The sequence below is a fragment of the Squalius cephalus genome (genome assembly GCF_949319135.1).
Source record: "Squalius cephalus genome assembly, chromosome: 21".
NCBI lineage: Eukaryota > Metazoa > Chordata > Actinopteri > Cypriniformes > Leuciscidae > Squalius > Squalius cephalus.
Window position 1 is genome coordinate 19,428,205 of NC_137142.1, and position 24,313 is coordinate 19,452,517.

At 35.4% G+C, this 24,313-nt stretch overlaps 2 protein-coding genes across 2 annotated transcripts in view; one reads left to right on the plus strand and one right to left on the minus strand.

Annotated features, from left to right (window-relative positions):
- The window catches only part of tmem72 (transmembrane protein 72), a 76,798-nt gene that overhangs the window by 8,506 nt on the left and 43,979 nt on the right, over positions 1-24,313 (plus strand). The gene's annotated exons all lie outside the window — the stretch shown is intronic.
- Positions 14,624-22,646, minus strand: cxcl12a (chemokine (C-X-C motif) ligand 12a (stromal cell-derived factor 1)). Its single transcript, XM_079855889.1, has 4 exons — positions 22,488-22,646; positions 20,805-20,922; positions 18,237-18,320; positions 14,624-16,754 (listed from the first exon to the last, which is right to left on the minus strand). Exons 1-4 carry the CDS (start codon positions 22,552-22,554, stop codon positions 16,724-16,726), a joined length of 300 nt encoding a protein of 99 aa, XP_079712015.1. The 5' UTR covers positions 22,555-22,646; the 3' UTR covers positions 14,624-16,723.

Sequence of the window (24,313 nt, forward strand, 5' to 3'; positions counted from 1 at the left end):
AAGCACACACTGCAAGAGTGAAACTTATCACCCTTTGAATGTTTAAAGTGATTGGATCACATTCTAATGCTGCTCTTTTAAATACTGTGTTGAATGGTGACTATGGCCTTTTATCTGAGGAACAGAATGAAATTAGTTACGTTCTTTTTATAAAAGTCTTTCTGTCTTTCTGACAGCCGTCATAGCCATTCATTTTAATGTGGGTCACAATCTGGAGCTCTTTTTCTCTGACTAGTCGCAGAATATGTAAGAGCCTATATTGTGTTATTGATTTTATTATTTGAATGTGACATTTTGTTTTGTTAAGTATAATATTTATGGTTACACTTTATTTTAAGGTGTCCTTGCTACAGTGTAATTATACTGAGTATATTATACAATACTTAGTAATATTGATTAACAACATGTACTTACAGTAAGGTTTATTGGTTATAATTATGTATAATTTACTGTTATTACTGTAGTTAGTACATGTACCATTTGTGACAGTCACTGTAAAATAAAGTGTCCTTATTACGGTGTAATTATACGTAATATATGTAATTATAAAAAGAACTCTAAAAGAAAGGAGTAAAAGTAAATAAGTAAAAATGGTAACACTTTATTTTACAGTGATTGTCACACGTTACATGTACTTACTACAGTAATAACAGTATATCATACATAATATACAATACTGAGTACTATTAACAACATGTACTTAAGGTTTGTTGCTTATGTATAATTTACTGTTATTACTGTAGTAAGTACATGTAACGTGTGACAATCACTGTAAAATAAAGTGTTACCATTTTTACTTATTTACTTTTACTCCTTTCTTTTAGAGTTCTTTTAGAGTAGACTTGTTTCTGTGTTTGTAACCCATCTACTTTAAATTCCCCATATTTACAGGTTTAATTTATTTATTTTTTATTATTTAGGAGATAGAATGACCGTTTTCTTGCCGTCAGTTGTTCGTACGATTGGTTGGTCTATAATTTCACTGTTTTAACCTGTAAAAATAAACGAAGAAAAGAAACCAGTTTTACACCAGTGGTTTGGAAGTACAGACTACAAGCTTTTTGTGTGTATTTTTTGTCTCAAAATAATACGTTGGTCATATTGTATTTGTAACCATGTAAGAAGCTTCTACAAACTTCTACGAAGAAAAGCTTTAGTCTTGTAGTGTGGCTTGGCTTTTAATCAGCACAGCTGCTCTCTCTTTTCAATTCTGCTAAATTCCCTTTATGATCGTTTACCATTTGAGAAATTAGTAGTCAGTTGTGTTTGCCGCATCTCATTCTGGTTGCTAGCAGCGTAGAAGTGTTCTTTCCACAATTATTGTAAACATCTGATGTGTTTTGCTTACAGAACCCTTCCAATGCATTCCATATGGCTTTCTTGATGCAGTTTGGTTATCGGTAGCCACATGATCGCCTTTGAACCGATCAAGCAGGTCACGCAGGAAGCAGTGTGTATTTCAGAACACATTTATCATAAAGTATCTGATCTCTGCGGTCTCATCCGGTTTTAGTGTCAAGAGCACAAATGAGCTCAAAGCCCAGAACAACAAGCAACATAAACAGCTTTCAGTGTTCTCAGTGGGGTGGCTGCTCGTTTATCTCTCTCAGTGAAGCAATCGCTTAGTGAAATATTTTCACAACTGTTTGTTCAGTGTGGGGCATTAATGGGTCATTTGGTCATTATCTGTTCTTTGCATTTCTAGTTGAGATTCGTTGTTGTCAAAATCATACCATCTGTGAAAAATAGTTACTAGTTGTGGATGACTTGATGTCAGACCTCAGGCTGATTACTAATCTCTGCTTTAGCTCAGCACTAAGGGAGCTAGAATGAAACTGTCATTCAGGAATTCACTGGAAACCTTTACGGTCTTGTTACAAACCATCTAATAAAAAGAAACTGAACTTTTCCACTTTGTAGAATCCGCTATAGTGTATTGAATATTTAATCCGCTATTGAATTTGTCATTTAAATGATTTTTTTCAGATTGATCAGTCCTGAAATATCACTGATCATTTAGTATTACATATATTCATCCATATACTCTCAATTATCATACATATTTAGAAAATATTAAATAACATAAGTTTTATTATTTGACATATCATCTTAAGCTTTTTTATTGTTAAAAGATAATGTTATTAAATACACAAATATTTATAATATAACTTTATAATACATTTTATTTTTAAAATATATTAATTTTGTTAATATTTTATTATAATTTAACTATATGACAAATAAGGTGTAACTATTAAAAATAATCCAAAACTTATGTAGCCTATGTTTGTATCACTGATTGAGCAATTACATGAGAGGTGATACATTTTAGTAAGTTTTTTGTGCTATAACTTGTAATAAATTGGAAGAAAAGACTTGCGCTCCACACTGCCGCTTGAACTGAGGCGCTACAGCGATCTGTCACGTCACATTTATTAACGCTATTTATTGTTTGAATTTCATGATAAAATTGACAGAATTTGAAAGCTGAGACTTTTTCTTATCAAAACAAAGTATAAAGCTCTTTGAGATTACTGGATAGGAGGTGCGCTATAAATATTATGTTTGGTGAAGTGAAGTGAAAAACCACAGATCTGGCAACCCTAGCTTGAACTACGGGTGATTCATTGCCATTGGGTCAAATAGAGCCTGCTTTAATGTCGCTATTTTGTGTTAATTGTCACGTAGGCAGACCAATACGAGTAAATTCAATATGAGACAATTTATTCAGACACTCTCAAAAATATCCCTTTTTGATTGACAGGATATAATCGGCACTGATCAATGGCTGTTTTTAAGCAATCAGCTGATGGCCGATAGTGAAAGTAATTGCTTTTATTGCCCGATACATCGGTGCATCCCTAATATTTTTATAAATATTCGCCTTATATTTAAGACAACAAGCTTGTGCTAAGCATATGTCGCTCTAAATAAACCATTTCCTTTTATCTTATAATATTATCCAAAGAGTTCAGCTATAGGGTTGTTATTCATTGGAGATTGTATAAATAACCAGCTGTTAGAAGTTTATTCAGAAAGTTTATTCTGAAGCAGGTTCTCACATTAAACTAATTATCCTGTGTTTCACTAAAACAGGTGTGAATGTGACTATCGCACACACTGTTCCGTCAGTTTCATTGAACATCAATAAAACCTGTGTAACTAATATCCTCCTGCTCTCTCAGGATCAAATTAAAGTACATACTTCTCACCTTTGGAATAATAAAGCAGCAATGGTGTGAACTGCTCTCTCACCTCAGGAAATTATACCCTTTGCACAGGCTTTTTTTTTTTTTTTGTATGTATGCCAACAGCAAGTGAGAGTACAACATTTATATAGTCAATAAGTATTTCCACCTGTATAGGGGATTCTTTATACATTCAGCTTATTTTCATGAAAGTTAATGCAAATGTAAATGCAGTGTAAATCTCAAAACAAGATAAAGAAATCACATAATGCATAGGGTTAATATTCAAATATATTAAAAGATTAACGGTATAGCAAGGGATATCATTCATACTGTATGTAGATAAAGAATTATAATGTATTATATAATGTTTTTATGCTGCATTTAAATTGGTTAAAGCACTGCAGTGAAGTAACGACAGTGCATCACAGACAGATTCTGATATCTGGGACTAAAGAACTGCAGGTGTTTCAACCCGAGAGTATTTTAGGCGGATATTTAAACTGGTCATTAATTATTTTTAAATAGCTGTCTAGCGTGAAAGGGAATGAATTATTTGACCCTTGTGGGTGAGCTTTGAGTTTAATGTGCGAGTCTGAAAATATGAAAACCTTTAAATGGGGAGCTCGGGTAGATTTACTGCTGGAGAACATCAGAGGATGAATGTTCTTGGAATTTATTCCTCTTGTTGGGGTAAACCTGCTGGGGTAAAACTGTTTCTCACCCCTCAAAAGTGTTTGTATTACACTCTTGAACCTTTTTTGACTTCTTCCAGTCTTTCTAGTTTCAATATTCTTTCCCCTAATTCCCAAGAGTCTGCCAAGTTATGTATTTGCTTTCCATCTTGATTTAGTGTTACTCACCCCCTCTCTCGTCTGAATCTTATCTGCTTCTTTCTTGTTCCGTCCTTTCAATTATTTCTTTCATTTCTCTCTGTCTTTCTCTCCCCTGCTCTTTCATTTTCATTTTATTATTAATTTCTCAATGTAGAGGTCTTTTGTTTGCTCTAAACAGTTGACTCATAGTGTATTTTCTCTCAGTCCAAGTTTGGAAATAGTGTTTATGTTCTTTTGTGAGACATTTTCTAGAATGTTGTATTGAGAATCCATAATTCAAATGTCCTCAATACAAAGTTGACGTAATTTTCTAGTTCCATTTTGGACAAAGCCTTGTACTGGGGAGTTTCCAAGTCCGCATTCACCAGAAACCCTGAGGGTTTGAGTCAGAAGATTTTCATGGTGAATGTTATGACTCCTACCATTATGTGAAGTGTTTTCTGCTGTGATTTATGGTTAAAGAGGCTGAAATCTTCCTTGAAATTACTTAAATTAAAAATTGCAGAAATAATTTTGGGCGAATTCAGACTGCATCCTTCACGCTGTGAGATTTAAGGTTAATCATTTTGGACTCGTCTTCAAAAACGAAATGACCCTGCAGTTGTTGTTTGTCAAAGTAATCCCACCCAAGACAAAACAGCACGCCTCTAAATATCAAAGTTTTTTTGTTGTTGTTTCTTCAAGAGGTGAAACATGCATGTCTGGAATGTGTGCTCAGTGGTTAGGTAGATCTTAACTGGTCCAACTCAATTACCTTTTAATTAGGCCTGGAAACCTGGTGGCGTCTCATTGGGGCAGGAAGTGATGAAGGACTAAAACATCTGCAGGCTGTTTCTTCAGACACTCATGTTTTTGCATGAGTGTGTTTTGCGTGTGCATGCTTTCAATTGAGCAGGAAAAAGTGTTAAAGCATGTTAGTGATTCTAGATCCAGATCCCTAATGATTTTACAATATATTTGTGCTTGAAACATAATACACAGTTTAGTGATGGTGCCATGTTTAAACAGCACTATGTTCTGCCTTGTATTTGTAGGACTAATGAAAATGGATTTGATTGGCCTTCTTTGGGATGTTCCACAAAACATTGCTCATCTGGACAATTGTTTCTGTCTGTTTCTCATTCAAAAAAAAACTGTTTGGTTGTGTGGTTTGGCTTTACCATTGATTTGTGATAACAAATAGGATTTCCTTGGAATATTAAAAAAAGTTCATAAGGCAAAGTTTGGTTCTCATTGACTTGCATAGTCCTCAGGGGGGTTTTTAACAATCAGAATGAGCAGAGAAACAGCCGTTTCTACAGCCTTATAATACATTTGCACTGCTGGTGAAACACTAGAAAAGGATTGCAGTTCTTTAAAGCACATTGCCAGTGTATTCTGTTTGAACCCATGCCATTAGTCCACATTGTCAGAATCAATGTGAAAATGTGAGGGGTTTTTCATTGAGAGATTGACATGCATAGGGATTTCATTATATGAAGAGCCATCTGGGGGATTTTCATGTGCCCATTGACCCCACATCTTTTTGCTATGTAGATCCAATCATGTAGAGAGTCTTGAAGCCACAAACTCAGAAAAAATAGTAACAGTTAATGTACAACTAAGTAATAATTGGTATAGCAAACTGCGCAACTTAAACTTAGACCTATTATAGTTGCATAAAGTATGCAATTATGAGTATGAGGTCATACAAAACAATTGGAAAAGGAACTAAATCCAAATGGATTAAATTAAAACCTTACAAAGCATTAAAAGCATGCCAAAGCAGACATGTGATGAACCATTATGGCAGATCATTTCATTCTTGACAGAAAAAATAAACAATATTCCTTGAGAAAATGCAAACTTGCAAAAGTACCCAGCAGAAAGCCCAAAAGGTGTTTTTATCTGTCCGATCACAATAACACATGCTGTTATGTACCTTAAATACTTGTTTGATTACGCAGTTCCACCCCTTATTGAGGAATCAGTTTTATTATTTTTGGCTTCAACATAAAAAAGACACATGCATCTTTAAAAGCAGCCCATCATATTAAAGTGCTTGATTGCGAAATCTGTTTGGCTTTTGTCTGTGCGTAATGAATACGTGGTGAATCTGGATGGTAACCAGTCTGTCAGTTTAAATGCTGAATGCACAGTAGAGCATGAATGAGACTAAAAAGTAAATGACGTAAAATGTGTTCCAGTAGCTTGTCTCTGCTTATTAGTTATACAAAAGACTCAGGTCATATTAATCTGAGGGATCCGGGTAGTGTTTTGTTGAAAACTCTTCATACGTAACCATTTTATTTTCACAACAGTACAACTCCCTTTCTGTGAAAAGACAGCTTAATTGTAAAAGATTAGAGATTAGACTTGTTCAGATCTACCAAGATAGTACTATACCAAATATACCAATAAGGTAAGAGTGTATACAGCGGTTTAATTTGTTTAATTGGTTTAGATTTGGCTTGTTTATTTATTTTTTTACTTTGGCTTGTTAGCATGATCAAGTTGGTAGGTGTTGTAATTATAGTAAATACAGCAAGGTTTTTAAACTCTTTCTAGAAAATTAAGAATGTGCATCAGGTGTGTTTTTGCTTTTTAACTTTTTTTTTATTTTTTTATTTATGAAGGCACTGTGAACTTTATGCTATTATATTTTTTTGCAGGGAATTAGCTTATTTTGTTGTTAATAAAAAAGCCTGACAGTGTCACTGCTAAATACCTATATTGTGGTATTCTGTCATGTTTCTCACTGACAAGCCCCCAACTAATTTCTTTGTGCACAAAAAGTATTCTCATTGCTTCATAACATTAAGGTTGAACTACTGTAGTCACATGGACTTTTTTAACTATGTCTTTACCACCTTTCTGGGCCTTGAAAGTTGCAATGGCGTTGTTCTCAATGGAGGGACAGAAAGGTCTCAGATTTCATCAAAAATATCTTGAATGAATGAATGAACATTTGTGTTCCGAAGATGAACGAATGTCTTAGGGGTTCGGAACGACATGAGGGGGAGTAATTACTGACAGATTTTTGGGTGAACTAACCCTTTAAAGAAAATCCCGAGCTTCCCACTCATATATACGACTTTGTGGTCGCATCCATGTGCATTCAACTCATAAACAAGATCTTTTCAACATGACTTGAACGCACCATTACACCATCTAGACGCAAAAGTATCTTTCTCTATTGAACGCTATTTAAAAGTGTATCTGTGTATTCCTAATGAGATATATTTTGCAAGTAAAACAAATTACAAATGTTTCTTTAAATTGTAGTTGATGTATCATATCCTTTATTTTCATTTTATTTATTTTTTAAGTTTAGTTTAGTTTAGTTATAAATCAGCTTGGAAAATGTAGCCCTGTATTGATTAGATCTTTTTACTCTTCGTCCAATACATCTCACTTTACTTCTTTTTCTCTTATAATCCCTTGCATACAGCAAGACTATGTACAGCATCCTATTACCATTTCTTCCCAGAATAGCTCACTTCAATAAACTACAAATTATCACCGGCCCTGCTCTCTCTCTTTTCCAACTGCCTCAGATATTTCCCAGCCGTGTCAGTGCTTTTTATTAGTGTAAAGGTCCTTTTGCTGATTTAACCACTTTTGTTGGTTTTGTTGATCCAGAGGAATTTCATAAGGATCAGCACAAACTTTCTTCTTTCTTTCACAACTGAAACCTGTATAGATGAACTGATCAGCAGCCATATACATGATTACATAAGTATGTTTGTGCCAGTACAGCTCTGACCCAACTTGGCTTCTCATGTCTTTTGATTAATATCACTCCAAAATAAAGAAACTCAACACCATTTGGTCATTCCAGTTCGAAAAGCAAAAACACTCACATCTTCAGCTGCAGCCCTATTATAAAGACTGAAAAATGTTAAAGTGAACCTAATGAAATTGCATATAATGAGCTCTATTATGAAACTAATGTTCCAGTCTATCATGTTCCTATGTTCTACATCTGTCATCTTAATTTCATTTCATCTGCAGTGATTACCATTCATTTTGAATGGGCTGAACATCACATTCTGTGTTGTGTTGTCCACACTTTCACAGCTTTCAAAACCTGAGGGAATCCAAAAATTTGAGTTTGGCTGGTCATGCATAAGTTTATGTTTAACTTGGGGAGACAGATAATATCGTCTGGCCTTTGTGTTTATTGTGCTGTCCCATTGTCTGCAGCACAGATTTAGAAAAGCTTGGTTATGAAATAATGCAAACATTTGTAAGGACAATAAGCATTCAGGCCATTGCCATGTTGGGCCATTGACTATTAAAAATACATAGGTTAAAGGGGGGGTGAAATGCTCATTTTCACTCAATCTCCTGTTAATCTTGAGTACCTATAGAGTAATATTGCATCCTTCATATCTCCAAAAAGTATTTTGTTTTATTAAATTTTTAACATAAAGATAGGCTGTACCGAGTCTTTCCGGAAAAAACCGAGCGGCTGGGGGCGGGCCGTGTGGGCGAAGCTTAGCTGTGCTAACGCGCCAAGCTAGTGACAACACACAGAGACATTTGTTCAACAAACAGTTTTACTCACCGTCCGGTTCCAACGCACGACCGCGAACCTTTATCATTGTGACTGCTCGATCCTTAAGCATTAGACGATCTGCAAATCCGTAGATCTGGGCTTTGTTTATAAAACAATCATCGTCGAAATGCAGGGAACAAAAGTCTTACACAACTCCGTTTATGCTCAGGAAAACAAACTCCATCCACGGGTTCCTTAACGCTGGGTTCTTTGGGAATCTGTGCAGGGTTGTCTTGCCCTGGCAACCAAAAACACACTTCTTTGGTGACATTGACTTCCCAAAAGCCGGGCAGGGCGCTTTGATGGCGAACTGCTTTCACTCTCTTGCTCTGGTCTACGAGTGCGCGCGCGGCCGCGATCTTACCGGAGAAGTGCCCTTAGGACCCATATAAGGAAATTCCGCTCTATCTTACGTAAGACAGAGCCATACTCGAAAAAAACTTTCCGAAACTTGTGACAAACCGGAAGGAGTATTTTTGGAACAAAAATACTCCTTCAAACGTACAACTTAGTTTTTGAAACTTTGTCCATGTTTAGCATGGGAATCCAACTCTTTACCAGTGTAAAAAACTCAGTATGCATGAAATAGCATTTCACCCCCCCCTTTAATGTTCATTTTTACATATACTAATACATTTTTACATTTCAAATGGAATAAATTAACATTAGATAATTTATTATTAACAAACATGAACTAACCCTTAACAATAATACATTTACATTAATCCATGCTACGTTCAAACGTTTGGGTTCAGTAAGATTTTCTTTTTTCGAAAACAATTCATATTTTTATTCAGCAAGGTTACATTAAATTGATCAAAACTGAAAGTAAAGGCTTTTACGCGGTCACCAAAAAATTCTATTTTAGACGAATGCTGTACTTTGGAACTTTTATACTCCTAAAAAAAATGTATCATGGTTTCCACAAAAACATACAGTTTTTAGCATTTGATGAATGTTTTTTGAGCAGCAAATCAGCATATTAGAATGATTTTGGAAGGATCATGCGACACTGAAGACTGTAAGCATATTCAGCTTTGCCATCACATGATTACATTACATTTTAAGATATATTAAAGAAGCAAACAGTGTTTTTTTAATTTATTTATTGTAAAAACATTTCACAATATTACTGTTTTTGATGTATGTTGATCAAATAAATGCAGCCTTGGTGAGCATAAGAGATTTCTTTCAAAATCATTAAAAAAAAAATCTTAAAAAAAAACAAAAAAACTCTTAACCCCAGATTTTTCAAAAGTATGGTGTTCATTGTTAGTTTGTGATACCTAATGAATTAACTAATGTTAACAAATTTAACCTTCTTGTAAAGTCTTCACATGGTAATTTCGTGACCAGGCATAATACAGTCAAAAAGTCAAACATGACTTTGGAATAGAATCTTTGCCTGTTTCTGATTCTAATTATTTAAAACTTCATTGGATAATGTTTCAAAAATCACATAAGACCACCAGTACTTAGTCTAGACAGCGGTGGTTTAGTCACCTATAGGGCCTCACCATCCTCAGTTTTCATCCTCTTGAGATTTTGAGTCATGATATCCCATAGCACAAGAATATATTCTACTATTACCGCTAGTTATGAAGTACAGTGGAATGAATGAATAGAGAGTTATTTCAATGTGGCTTCAGAATTTTTTTTAGGTGTGTAGGGAAGCAAAAACAGGACCCCTCACCCCTTGTTAGGCCCCTCAGTAATCATTTTCTATTGGTCGCTTCACCACATGAAATAGAGTGCATTGTCTTGTGAATATCTGTGATCAAAAAGGACACCAGCCATCTGAAAGAGGGATTTCACATGGTTGGAGGATGGGGAGCCTCCATCAGAGCCTGAGTCACTCCAAAAGAATCTGTCTGTGCATTGCTTTGTCTGAAGTTCAGACCTCTCGCCAACCTCTGTTCACCCTTGTAGAAGCCTACAAGTGTATAATCCATCGGACTCTTAGCTATACTATGGAAATGTGTGGCATTAAATATAATAACCTCCATTAACACATGAAAGATATAGCTAAATCAACCACTGGGGGCTGTTTTATCATATTTTGAAGGGACTGCAGATGTTTTGTACAAGAACACTGTTCAGTCATTGCTCTTCCCTCGAGAAATTCTGCAGAATTGTTCCCTTCTAGAATTGATTTATGTCTCTGTAGGTTCTATCCAGTGTGAGCACAATTAAAGGCATTAAATGGGATTTCAGCTATGTACAATCAGGAAAAGTTTCAAATGGAGCCATTCCGGAATCATTATTGCCCTTTTTCAGAGAAGCGTTTGCTTGCTGTATCATAAAGGGTCATCAGATACTGAAACAATAAGTGCTCGCCAATGCGCAGCTATTCCCCGATGGATTGTGACTTAGTGGTTGTCACACAACCTTGTGTAAGTATTTGAGCACATGCTTGCAATAAGGCAATGATATGGAGTAAGTTAAATGGCCATAGGCCACATCGTACAACTTCAGAGAGATTGTGATGAGAAAGTGCAGTAGCCCTTGCTGTTTGTCCTCTAGGGAGCGAATTAGAAGGGTTTTCAAGCAATTTGAAAGATTAGACAAAATGTAACGCAGGGGTTGATGCAGAAACCATATGAGAATTAACCGCTGTTAACTATCACTGATTTGAACAAGGGCAATGTAGGAATAATTTTTACCATGCTCATTTTTTATAATAATTCCAGCGCATGCTCAAAAAAATGTTCTAATTAGGAATGATACTGACAAAACATACATGTTACTGTAGAACCTTTACTGCTTGTTTTGTGAGATCATAAAGTTACAGAAACTGGAAATTAGCAGAGCTAAAAGCTTGATGGTGATGACTATGTAAAACAGACACACTTCTTTGTTTCTTTGAACTTGTATAACGTATTTCCTTCCTCTAAATAGAGTACAAATGTTTAGATGGCGGTAAAAGCTTTTTAATGAATATTCCAGACATGATGAATGTTAGTATTTGTGCCGTCGCCTTTTCTCTAGAAATGTAATGAAATAGATTATAAAATGTTGTGCTTCATTATGTACATTTGATACTTTCCCTTTTTCAGTTTTAAAAATATTTTTGACAGCTTTTTGTTATTGTTTCACAGAACTTGTTTTGTACATTTCAAATGTTAATTTATGTTCGGAGTGACTGATTATTTTGTGCTCTCTTGGGACTTAATCAGTGTTTTTGCCATCCTAAATGTGCCAATCTTTTGGACTGCTGTGTTAAACAAGTATTAGTGTAGCAGCAGTTTTAAATATGTAAACTGAGATTTTATTTATTTTTAAGTATATCAGTGACAAGAATAATTTGCCTCTTTTTTTGCTTTAGATGGCACAATTCAAGCATCAAAAGATTTCATTGAAAAGGAAAGTTAAATGGTTATACTGCAAACAATGATACAAACAAAATATTGACACTGAAGAATATATATATATATGTGTATAATTTTTTTTCTTTTGCTTTTCCTTTACAATATTTGTATCACCTTTTTAAGTACATTCTTTATCCCCTGCGGTGTAGTTAAACTGACACTCATAATTCACTTCATCTTATCTGTCTTCACAGCAACACACAAACCACTGATCTGGTTGATGATATCTTTTTAGCTTCCTCTTTGAATACTGTAACTCATTCCATAGTTGATGATAGGCTGTAAAATGAGGAATCCTCAAACAGATTTACACCATAACTTTAGACTGTAGATCTGACATAAATATGTCAAAGTTCACCACACAATGACATTTTGATCAATAATCTTAAATAATTCACTTTCACTATACATTGGTTTTCAAGTTTTAGGAATTAATGAACACGTAATGACTTTCCAGTTGGTTTAATAATTCCTTTGGCTTCTGTGAAGGATTTCTATGCATTTTTGCATGTGATTTCATCAAGAAATCTGAGAAAGCATTTAACTGTAAGGTCAGGTCGCATTTACATTACATTGTTCAAGTGACCCAATTCATGTAACGAACACTGTAAAAAAGGGTATGATTAATAACTTATGACAACATTGCTTTAACTCATCAAAATAAGTTATATAGTTTTTTTTATAAGTTATACAAGATTCAACACTTTTTTTTAAAGTCAGTTTAAAGTAATTTACCGGTAAGTTCAAATGACTTAAACATCTAAGTTTATTGTACTTAAAAAAAAAAAAATTACAGTGAACATGTAAACAGGAAAAAAGCTCACGGATTCCAATACTCTCCAAGCCTCATTCATATATGGAAATAAATCTGATATGAATCAGATGTGCATCTGCCATGTAAGTGGACAGATTGTATATTCCCCTGACAATGCGAGTCGTATTTCATTGAAGCGACAGTGTCAATTCTGCCGAATGACGTGAACTCAGATGGTCACCAACCGTGACCACATGACTTTTTTCAATGGCGCAATGGAGGACGAAGGCTCAACTAAATGTTTTGCTGACCTTTAAAGATGGTGGGCAAAGCAAAGTCTTGTATTATCATTTTGTCTGCGTCCATTGCACCGTTTTTACTTCCTTTTCAGCCTAAGCTTTTCTGGGTTAGTACGTCTACCTTTGGTTGTTTTGCCAAGTGTATAGTGTAAAATGCAGATATCACATATGAGTCACATTTAAAAGATGTAAGCTGATTGTCAAAAAAATGGAACTGGGCATCAAGATCTGCAGTTTAAATGCGGACTAAGTGTCCTAATTTTTATGCTCGTTCAAAGTAGCTTGGTCTTCGGAGTTGCTCGGGCAAACTTGAGTTTCTGTATTCAATGTAAAACTTTTCCTTTAATTCAACCTCTGCTGAATCTATCAGCTAATCTCTGGAGACTTCTTACAACTAGTATGACCTTTTAGAAGCATCAAATTAGCCTTTAAGTGGCTGCTTGTGGCTTTTGTGAGATTGGTGTCAGAAGTTACGTTGAACTAAAACTTCTAATTGTCCACTTAATTCTGAAACTTTTAGTTGCTATAAGGATAACACATTTTTTTTATGTTTTTCATTCTGAATTATGTTAAATATCTTTCACTCGCATGAACAATTTACCTCTCTTATCATTTTTGGTAATTTATCATTCTACAGTTTTCATATCACATTTCACATATTGTTTAGTTTTGCATCCCCTTTGTCTTTTTAAAATGATTGTATGTGGTAAATAATCTTAATTTGATTCATAATTTGCTCATAGTATCTGTTTTGTAGGTATTAGCAATATTAAACAAATCTGACCTTATATGAGCTATACAAATGACATAATGTGGTACAAGATGTATGTACTTTTATAGCATGCTATTAGGATCATCAATTCAATTTCTGTTTTGAATCAGTATCTTTAATATAAATTTGATTTAATCTCTTTCGCACCTTATCAGAGCATACGTGTTTCATAACAGCTCTGTACCAGATTTTATGACTGGCAATATTATTAATTTATTTAGCCCTTATTGCGAATATTGATTTTGACAGCTATATGAAGCTGTAATATGACTGAATTTTCCCCGCTGTGCAAGAGATTATTTCTTCTGAGAGTAAGGATTTTATTGGGTTTCTTTTTCCATTTTTAAGGGAAATTGAAAATGACAGCTTATAAAATGTACAAGGCAAATATTTTATTTTACACTAATACTCATTGGATGTTTGGACAAGTGAAAAAAGTCGTTCAGGGTCTCATGTAAATCTAAAAAGTGCTCCCAGGATTATTTATAAGAGCTGTGAGAAATCAAGGTGTGATTTTTGAGTCTGCCTGCAATTCTTGACCCCCATTTGAAATCTTAATTTCCCTTTTCCTCATTTAACATCTAGATTCTAATGGTTGGAGACATATAGGTGGCAGGTTACCCCTTTTCTCTTGGTGTGAACCAAATCACAGGTGACAATACTGATGTTCATACGCATCCATTAGTGAAACGTCATACAGAATTCTTCATAATGATTTATTTCAAAATAAACAATTTAGGGACTAAATCAAACCAATGTACAGACACACAAAAGAAAGAACAACAGATGTGCTTTATGCTGTCATAAGCTGCCATATACATAGACGTAATCTTCACATTAAGTGGGGAAAAGGAATGGAAGGACAATGCTACAGTTAACTATACAGTGTTGAAAATAGTGACAATTTGATGGAATGTATATGAAAAAGCTTCCCTTACTTTTTTCATGAAATCATGGTCAATTTTAATTGAATGGCATCACTACATTGGGACATGTTTTTTAGAAGAAAAAAATTAACCACATTCTGAAATATCTTTTTTCAAAGAAGTACATGATATTTTTGCAAGATATCTTTTCCCCCCATGTTAATAGGAATGCAGCTGTCTAGCGGGGGGCTTTAACCCTTTACCCAGTACACAGACTCCAGTGGAAGCATAGAGTAGGCATTATGTTTCCTTATAGATTTTGTGCCCCAGGGTTGTGTTTGTAAATGAGGCCTGGTGCTTTTAACAGCTCAACATTATGAAATTGGCTGTAGTAACAGACAAATTCCGTACACTAATTTTCTTTGGAGAGGCACAAGGCATTGACATACTTTGTGTGGTGTTCACGTTATGTGTATTCCTAGACCAAACAGTTGTCCAAGGGAAACAGGAGCTTTAGGTGTTCAAAATTAGGGATGCACGATATATCGACCACCATATCTGTATCGGCCATATATGGTAATTTTCAATGTTAGCGTTCTCGAAAATAAGGTTAAGTGCAGCGCCAGTCTATCATATAGGCAACATAAAATTATAATGAGAACATTATAATTGTGTGCTTGGGTCATGGCTTTTAATGGTAAGACTTTTGTTTTTTCAATCAGGATCTAAAATTTTTTAAAAATGTGAATTTAGATTTATCGGCCAATATATCGGTTATCGGCTTTCAAATACAAAGGGTTATCGGTAATCGGTATCGGTCAATCTGTTTCCTAAACGTATATGTGAAATAATCCAAATATTTAAAAACAAACCCACTCAAAATAATAAAATCTGATGCTGAAGATACAAAAGTTTAATAAACTTGGCAATACAGTCATAACTATGTCTAAACACAGAAAACTTTAGGCTCTAGAACTATTCATTATGTAGTGGACATCATCCAGAATCAGATTTTTTTCCCCGTAAATGTCACATGGGATTATAAAGTGCATTGTTATATATATATATATATATATATATATAGGTAGTAATTACGTCAATTAGTTCTGTCTCAAGGTCTACTTCAGATGTTCCACTAACACTGCTTTTTTAAAAGGTTATCATGCCTACAATTTTTCTGTACTTCCATAACTTGGCTGTAAATTCTCCAACCTCTTTTTTCTTTGATAATTGATGATGTGTTTTGAAACTGTCTCTAATGTCATAATTCTGCTGAGCGTGAAGCAACATTTAGCATGTTGTGATGCTGAGTCTCTTACGCACACTCAGATCGGTCAATTAACAAAATGGATGTTTTTGTACCAACTCTCTATTGGCCCACAAATGCCTTCCAGTAAAGCTAATTACATTCCCCAAAGTCATTCAAAAACCGTCTTGGTTCATGCAAGGTCTAAATAGTTAATATTTGTTTGGCAAAGTAACCCTTTCCAAGAATAAAACAAGTGAATCTTTTCCATATATGCCATATAACGTTTACAAGCAGTTTATGCTGTTACAGATATCTAAATTATGAACTAGTAAATACATAACAAAAATCAAGGTAAAAATCAATGCCCTTCTTTTTGTGTCAAAGAACTTGCATGCATATGAATTTTCAGAACTTCATTCCTGCTAATGTGCAGTCACATATTCTTTTGCATCTAAGATTAAAATTATATATTCAGAGTTTTGAATGTTTGCTCCAAAATACCTCATTATCTCAATGCTGTTCTGCCTAACCCAACATAACACAACAAACAAAGGAGCAAACACGACTCCAAAAATATCTCTTTACTGTTTTTAAGACGATATAAAAAAAACATTGTATATACATATCATACGTAAAAAAAAAAAACACAGTCATACATATATAATTGCACTTGGCGCTAAAAGAGGAGACTACATGGGTGGTGATGATGGACTGGTGGACTTTTGCTGAGTCATTTACTGGGGATGCATATTTGGCAGGTTAAGTGCTGGGTCAGCAAGCATGCCAGAGGTCTACAAGGTACATATCTGTGACGGTGGGCTGTCAGATTCCCGGGTCATCTGGCAGACTTCTTAGTTTGACTGTTGTTGGGCCTTTTTCATTCTGAAATGAAGAGACGCAAAATGTTAAAATGTGACAAGTCACACACCATCATTGAACTTATTTGATTACATTTATTTGAACTAACTCATGAATGGTAGCAGGACATTTTTAAATAGCCTTTATCTCCACAGTGATTAAAACAATAAACCTAAATTATGCTTCAGGCAAGAATGTAACAGACATGTCTGCACTTTTATAGGCAGTTTCTATTAGTAACTGCATGCAGTTAGTTTTAATTGGGCTGAAGCTGCTACTATTGAAAATCCTCTAATTTCAAGCTGAAGTGAATTTTTTAACTACTGTAAAAAGTGATCATTTGACTTAACTTAAAAAAAGTGAGGAAACCTGTTGCCTTAAAATTAAGTTAAACTTAATGTAATTGAAAAATTTAAGTTATTTGGAATCGTTGAGTTTGGCCTAAAGAAGGCTTCCAGTACTAAGTCTCAAAATATTAGGTTTGATAGGTGTAAAAGTATCTTAACTTTTTTAAATTACTTTTTTAAAGTAAGTCACATGTCTGAGCTGTTTAGTAGCTCATTGACCAGAGGTGTTGCAGATGGCAGAAACCTCCCTCACTACCTGCAGATGTACAACTTCCTTTTTCACTTATTGAGCTGCACTAAAGACCGCACAGTATGTGCTCATTAACGTCCAGAGACCATTCATGGGTGTTCAGCCTCAAGGAGCCATCGTTCATCTCTTACTACGAATGTTTTGTTGTGCAGACCGGACAGTTCACACTTTTCTACCCCTTTAGACAATGCTTTTTGTTTAAGAGGTAAAAACACACCAATGAAGGCAGCGCCTATGGTTTGCCATACATCCATAAGCTTTATATTCACCCACCCCCTCTCAAATTCAATCTTCCAGCTAGCAGTGAAATGAAAGACGATGGCAACCAGTCCCATGATCTAATACATCAAGCTCATGATCAGATGTGGGAAATTTCTTCTCATGAATTCAGAACAACAAAAGCTTGTTTTACTTTGTTTGGACATTCACGATAACAATCAGCGGAGGAACTATTAAGGCAAGGCCGCAAAAGCCTGAACATGTTTTTCATTAGCTCGGCAGTAGCTGCTAATCTTGCACATCAACTTTAGAGAAATATTTCAGAGCACTATAACCGGACAAAAACATTCAAAAGAAATCTGAGAAACAAACCGGGAATGGCTTTTGTGAGCATTTAGAGATGTGTGAGATACAAAAAAGACCAGTATTTTAAAGTGCGGGTGACTTTTTGTCAACAGAGACTACTACATAAACTATTACACTGAGGCTTTGATGTTTGATGCGATACATAATTTTGTCTAATTCTAATTTGTCTAAAAGTCTAATTTGGTTAATTGGAATTGACTCTGCAAGGCTATTTATATTGCATTTGTGAACAATGCTATAAAACAAATTAAGCATTGTGGCCCTGTATTTCCTCTCCCGTTTCTCCCATTTCTCAGCTCTTGTTTGTCAAGAAGGTTTCCTTACTTGTTCAGGGCGTTCTTCAGGTACTGTTGCAGCCACTTGGTCTCTGGGTTAATGCACACTTCCTTGTTGCTCTTCAGTTTGGCACTGCAGGTGAAAAGTGTAAGTTTTCATTATATCTTGTTCGAATCACGGTGCTGAAATTTGAACTTTTTAGACATTCAAATTGCAGTATAAGCAAGCAATCATTGCTAAGTATAAAGCTCCAAGAGCCCATTGTGAGCAGATTTTGAATGCAATACAATAGAAACCCCATAGTCAGCATCAGCCATACAATAGCAGAACAGTTGTGCATTCAAGCTCAGCCGAGCAGTTGGTTCTCAGTCACTCCTCTCTCTAGTAAGTGATATTACACTGCACTCTCTCATCACCCTAGGTATTCTTTTTCTGCATCTGCATTCCCTATTTCCCTACAGGTCTTAACAGATTGTCAGATTGTTATCACAATCTTCCTTGTAGCTCTCAGCAAAAAGATTAGATTATAGGTGTCTTGTCAGCACAGGTGAACCATTTGTTTTCAATTGTCTACAACTGACACAAACAAATCATTAAACTCTTTCCAATGTAAAGTGAAAATGAATCAAGTTAAAATACCATTTTTTGAATTTTAACAACAAAAAAAAATTTGGTAACACTTTACCGTAAGGTTTCATTAGTTAACATTAGTTAACTACATTAGTTAACATGAAATAATAATGAACTGCATTTCTACATCATTTATTAATCCTAATGTTAATTTCAACTTTTACTAATACATTATTAAAATCGAAAGTTGAATTTGTTTAACATTAGTTAATGCACTGTGATCTAACATGAACAAACAATTAACAGCTGTTAATTGAGATGAACTAATACATTAACTAATGTTAACAAATGAGACCTTATTGTAAAGTTTTAACAGTATAATATTGTATTTGTATTAATAATAAATATTAATTTATAACATAAATAATTGAAACTTTTTAGAAAATCGATATGGATTAATGTAGTGATAATAATAATAATAGTAATAATTATTATTATTAGCATCTTGTTTTAATTCAAATGTTTACAAAAAAATTTTTTTATACATTTTTGTCTGCTTTGGGATGCGCGTGTTGTTTCTATAAATGCTTACTATGAAAAGTTCTTTAAACCCAGGGTTTCTGGCATACATTATAGTTCATGTGATGATTTGGATGTGATATACATACACACACACACACACACACACACACACACACACACACACACACACACACACACACAAACGGTATGCTGAACTTCGCAACTGTGAGTTGTTCTCATAATCCTTAGAGTAACACATTCCTAAAGGAGCCACAATGTACGGCACTACATAACAAAAAAAGTGTGCACATCCCAAACCTTAATTGGGTTCAGGTGCAGGACAAAAAGATGACAATCACAGAAGTAAGAAGAGTAATGTCTGCACACTGAGTTTACAGCTCCAAAAATATTTAATAAACAGTGCAGCATTTCGACCGTCAGGTCTTCACCAGGCACCAGTTTATTAATAAATGTTTTTGGAGCTGTAAACTTAGTGTGTGCGGATATTACTCTTCTTACTACATAATGTAAATACTTGAACAGTTGATGAGGATGAGAACACTCTTCTGAGACAAGATTAGCTTTAAAGTATGTGTCCACTATCATCATATCGGTATCATTAAAGTAATCAGTTCTTATCTTCAATTCACAGATCCCCTCTAATTTGGTTAGCTCACTCTTTTGAAGTAGCTGCAGTTTATCAGGGCCTGGCATTTGTTGGTGTATCTCGATCTAGTCAGCAGGAGTTGGAGAGGGTCTGGACTGCGAACAGCAGGTAGTAATTACCTCACAGCAAGCCAAGGCCAACAGCAAACACTGGTAGATAGTGTTACCAGCATCACTCATCAATGCAGATTTGAGGTATCAAGGGCTCTTGAGCTTTGGGATTCAGGTTCTGATCTGCTCTCCAGGGCTTTGCCAGTGGCTTTTGTGGCAATCGTTTGTCGGCTTGTGATTTTTGAGTCTAGCCAGCTGTTTTTATCTCGCTGACCCTTTGACACGGTTTAAGTCTTTGTTTACGCCTTGGTGAGCGTTTATGGTATGGAAAATAAGTGACATTTGTAATGGAGTTTGACATGCCACTGCCATTAATCTTTGTTAAAAATCCAAATAAAGCAGCTATTTTGAACACTTCACTCAACAGAGGTGAAAGCATACAGGGAGGATAGTTCTCATCAGCATGCAAGGCTATGGTGTGTGACTAAGCACGTCATTCAAGCCCTTTACATGTGTGAGAAAGAGCTTGAAGAGGAACTCTTTCGGACCCCTATGATGCTGTTTTCCTGTACAAAATACAAATGCATCCATGCTTAAAGGTCCTACCCCCTCCTATAGCATTTCCCCCTGGATGTGTGCAATTGTGAGAGCCTGTCCAACGGTATAATGCCAGACAGGGGAGGCCAATTCCTGGCCCATTCAGCATCCCTTCAGTATTTAGAGATTGATGGGGTGAAGTGATGTGTTTCTGGGTCATGAAGAGCTGCTGAGCGAGTAGGAAAGAGAGAGTTTAGAGAAGATACTCACATGACTTGGAAGGGGCAGTTGGGTGTGTGGAGGAACTTGAGCTCGCGAATGCTTCTCTGTGGGACAGTGTTGACTGTGGAACGGCACCAGCATCTCTCTACCAGGCTGATGGGCTTGGCTGGAGAAGAATTAAGAGAAAAAGAGAAGAGAAACTCAATTCAGCTGTTGCTGCAATTCTTTTAATTCGGTGCATGTGAGCGTTGGATGAAATCATGGTGAATAATGATGTTTGATGAGAAAGTAGACAAATGTAAATCACTTTCTGCCCTGCATTTTAATCCTGAGCTCACACCACATGCGCTTTGTAAAAGAAAACAACATCCTTGACTAAAAACGAAACTTTGGTTTAATTTTCTAAATCCATTATGTAATCATGCTCTAGCCTCCAATTCACTATTGCAACACTCTCTAATAACAACCAGCACAATTTTCAGACTGAGGGTGCATGTTCTTCTATTGGCTTTTCTATGAAAACTGAAAGTTATAAACGAGATTCATTTAGCAGTGCATATTTATATTAGACCTATATTACAGGGCTATGATATTGAATGTTATTCACTCTATAAATATTATGAATGAATATGCCTTTGAAATTCAGTGTATAATATTATAGGGTATATACAGAGGTAAGTGACATTTTTAGGTGCATTTATAAAGCACTTCAAGTGAATAGATTTGATGATAAATGTTTAGTGCACTCATGGTTTAACCTATATTTTAGTTAATACAAAAAAAGTATTAAAGTGGGCATTGCTAGGCTGTATGAATTGTAACGCGCATGCACGCAAATACTTGGACGCTGTTTTAATAGCCTTCACGTTCTTGCACATTAAAGCGAGTGATTTGTATGGCAGCGCTGGGATTATTGTTCCATTTGGCTCAGACCTGTTACTCGCTCAAGGAAGCGGAGACTTAACAGCTCGAGCAGCTTTACATTGTAAGTGAAGACGGCACGACGCACGTACACAAATACTTTAACGGACATTGCCCACTCACAAGAGTCCAGAGGTGTAAATTACCTGCGACTTAACGGAGCTCTATCCACTTTAGTCCACTTGTAAAATGCTAATGACATCTCTAGTAATCTATTTTCATTGTGATGTAAACGCGCAAACCATCGTTAGAGCCGCGCGCACTGGCTCGATTGAAGTAAGACTGGCGCTATCTCTGCGGTTCTGTTTTATCCTCTAATTTGTGACTAATTAAGAGAAAACAAAGAGGGCGACAAATACACACATTAATCAACGCCGTGCCAGAGCCTCTCTGCTCTCCCGACAGCATGCGCGTCAGTCTATTACTTACAATATTTGGAAAAATCACGTGCGTTTATGAAGTTGAAATATCAAACCAAATAACTTACTTTTTTTTCTTTTCTGATTATGTAAAAAAAAAAAAAAAAAAAATTAATAATCTGCGCAAGGCATGAAATTAGCCTAAAAAAAAACAAAACGTTTTACATTTAATTCACACTGTAAATTCAAATGCACTGAAATATGCGTCGTTTCTTACACATGTGCACGTTATTAACCTAAAAATATGTTTAACTTTGCAATAGTTGCAACGACTGTTTTTATGAACAGAATTGCATAGTCGCCCAATAGTGTGTCAAAACGCATCTAAGATTTATGCACAATGCAAAAATAATGTAAACATTTGCAAAGTATCTATTGAACAGTAACTCACCATTTGAAACCGGTGCATGAATGACGACCGCCATCAAAGCGAATACTACGATCACTTTCAGATCCATGTTTGCAGTGTGAAGAAGAGATCCGCACAATGTAGAATCCAGGAGCAACTGTGACAGCAGCAACTGCGTCTCTGAGTTAAATTTGCGCACAGCCTCTAGTCCAGACACCCTCTCCGACCCCCCTACCTTCAAAAGGAGAAAGTGGGTGTTCCCACGATTATTTGTCAGCTTTTGGCACTGCTGATATCCTCGATTCTGGCACCAAATTAAAGTACTTACTTTTTCTATCGAACAGATTTTTTTTTTTTATTCATGATTTATTTAGTATTTGGAGTTTGGTGATGGATATTGTGAATACAAAAACTTTGGGCCAAGATGTGAACATAAATTTATAAAAACATAGTTCAAAACATGCCAAGTTCTTAGAAATGTAAAAACATTTATAATATTTTCAGGACATTTTGATTTAACAACAAAGTGCTTTCAATCTAGGTTACAGATTGAGTTAGATTTATTTAAATTTTCTTTTATTTAATATGATTTAAAACAGTATTGCTTTACTGCTTTTTAAATAACAATAAGCCATTCAAAGTTATGCCAAACCTTTTCAAGAATTTGAGCTTTTAATACACCTTCTGCATAGTTACACTGTCTAGACAATTTTGGCCCCACAAAAAAAAAAAGAAAACATAAACTAAAAACATTAAGCACAGAAGGGTTGAATTTAAGTCATTTGTATGCATTGTATTTCTTAATGTATTTTTAAATAACATCCATGATTAATGATGTCTTTACATGACCTTTTTCTCAAGTCTTTATCTATTTACATTGTGCATTCAACGTTTCATTACCGTGCATTTCTTTATTTTGCCAAATTCAGCCACAGAAACCACCAAATTATTCACAGAGAAGCCAAAAGTCTGCATCTGTTTGCCTTTAGTCATGGTAAACTCTAAGTTCTATAGACAGAAATAGCCTAATTTACATGAATACAGATTCACAGCTTATTTTCATAATGACGGTTTTGGAAATTAATAAATTGCATCCCTAGTATTAGCAAAGCAATCAAATAGTGATGCAAAACGTAATTAAAATAAATAAATCAGTGTTATTGTTCCATCATACTCTTAAAAGGAAACAGAGAAAGTGAGAAATGGAAAGCAAACAATTAGTTTTATATTGGGCCAGAATTTTCCACCAAGCCTTCCAGTTAAATCAGAGTGGGGTGACGTGGATGGGGAGGGGGTGTATTAGTGTGTATAACAGGACACAGATGTTTTCTCAGTTTTCATGGATATAGCTGTGCCGTGCTAGACTTTTGTCCCGTAACGAAGCTCCAGTGGAGAGGGGAGAGTTCTCGTGTAATAGGACTCAGCTCACCGGGTCGAAAGTGGCCCGTGTGTGCCAGTGCAGTGAGAGGAACAAGTGTTGGCACGCATTTAATCACTCTCAGTCAATTACTTTAATAAGTGATGGGGTAGTTCAGATTTTATGCCAGACTGACTATTTTGTGCCTTTCTGCTTCAATCTTGAGACCTTTTAGCTTTTCGTTTGAGAAGAAAAAAAAACATTTGACATTATTTTATATCTTTTAAATGTTTGTCTCTATTATCTTGCTGTCATTCTAAGTTTTCGTCACTGTGTGTTTAAACAAACTTTTTAATGCCTTTAAAGTCTTTGAGTGCTCAGCTTTCCTTTCTTCAAAAGCCCGGAGGTGAATGCAGATGTCATTTTACAAGGTGCCACCGGTGGGAGAGTTCACACCCACCCTGAGATTCTGCAGGCACGCTCCCAGTTGGCCAGTGGATAACAAGAGATG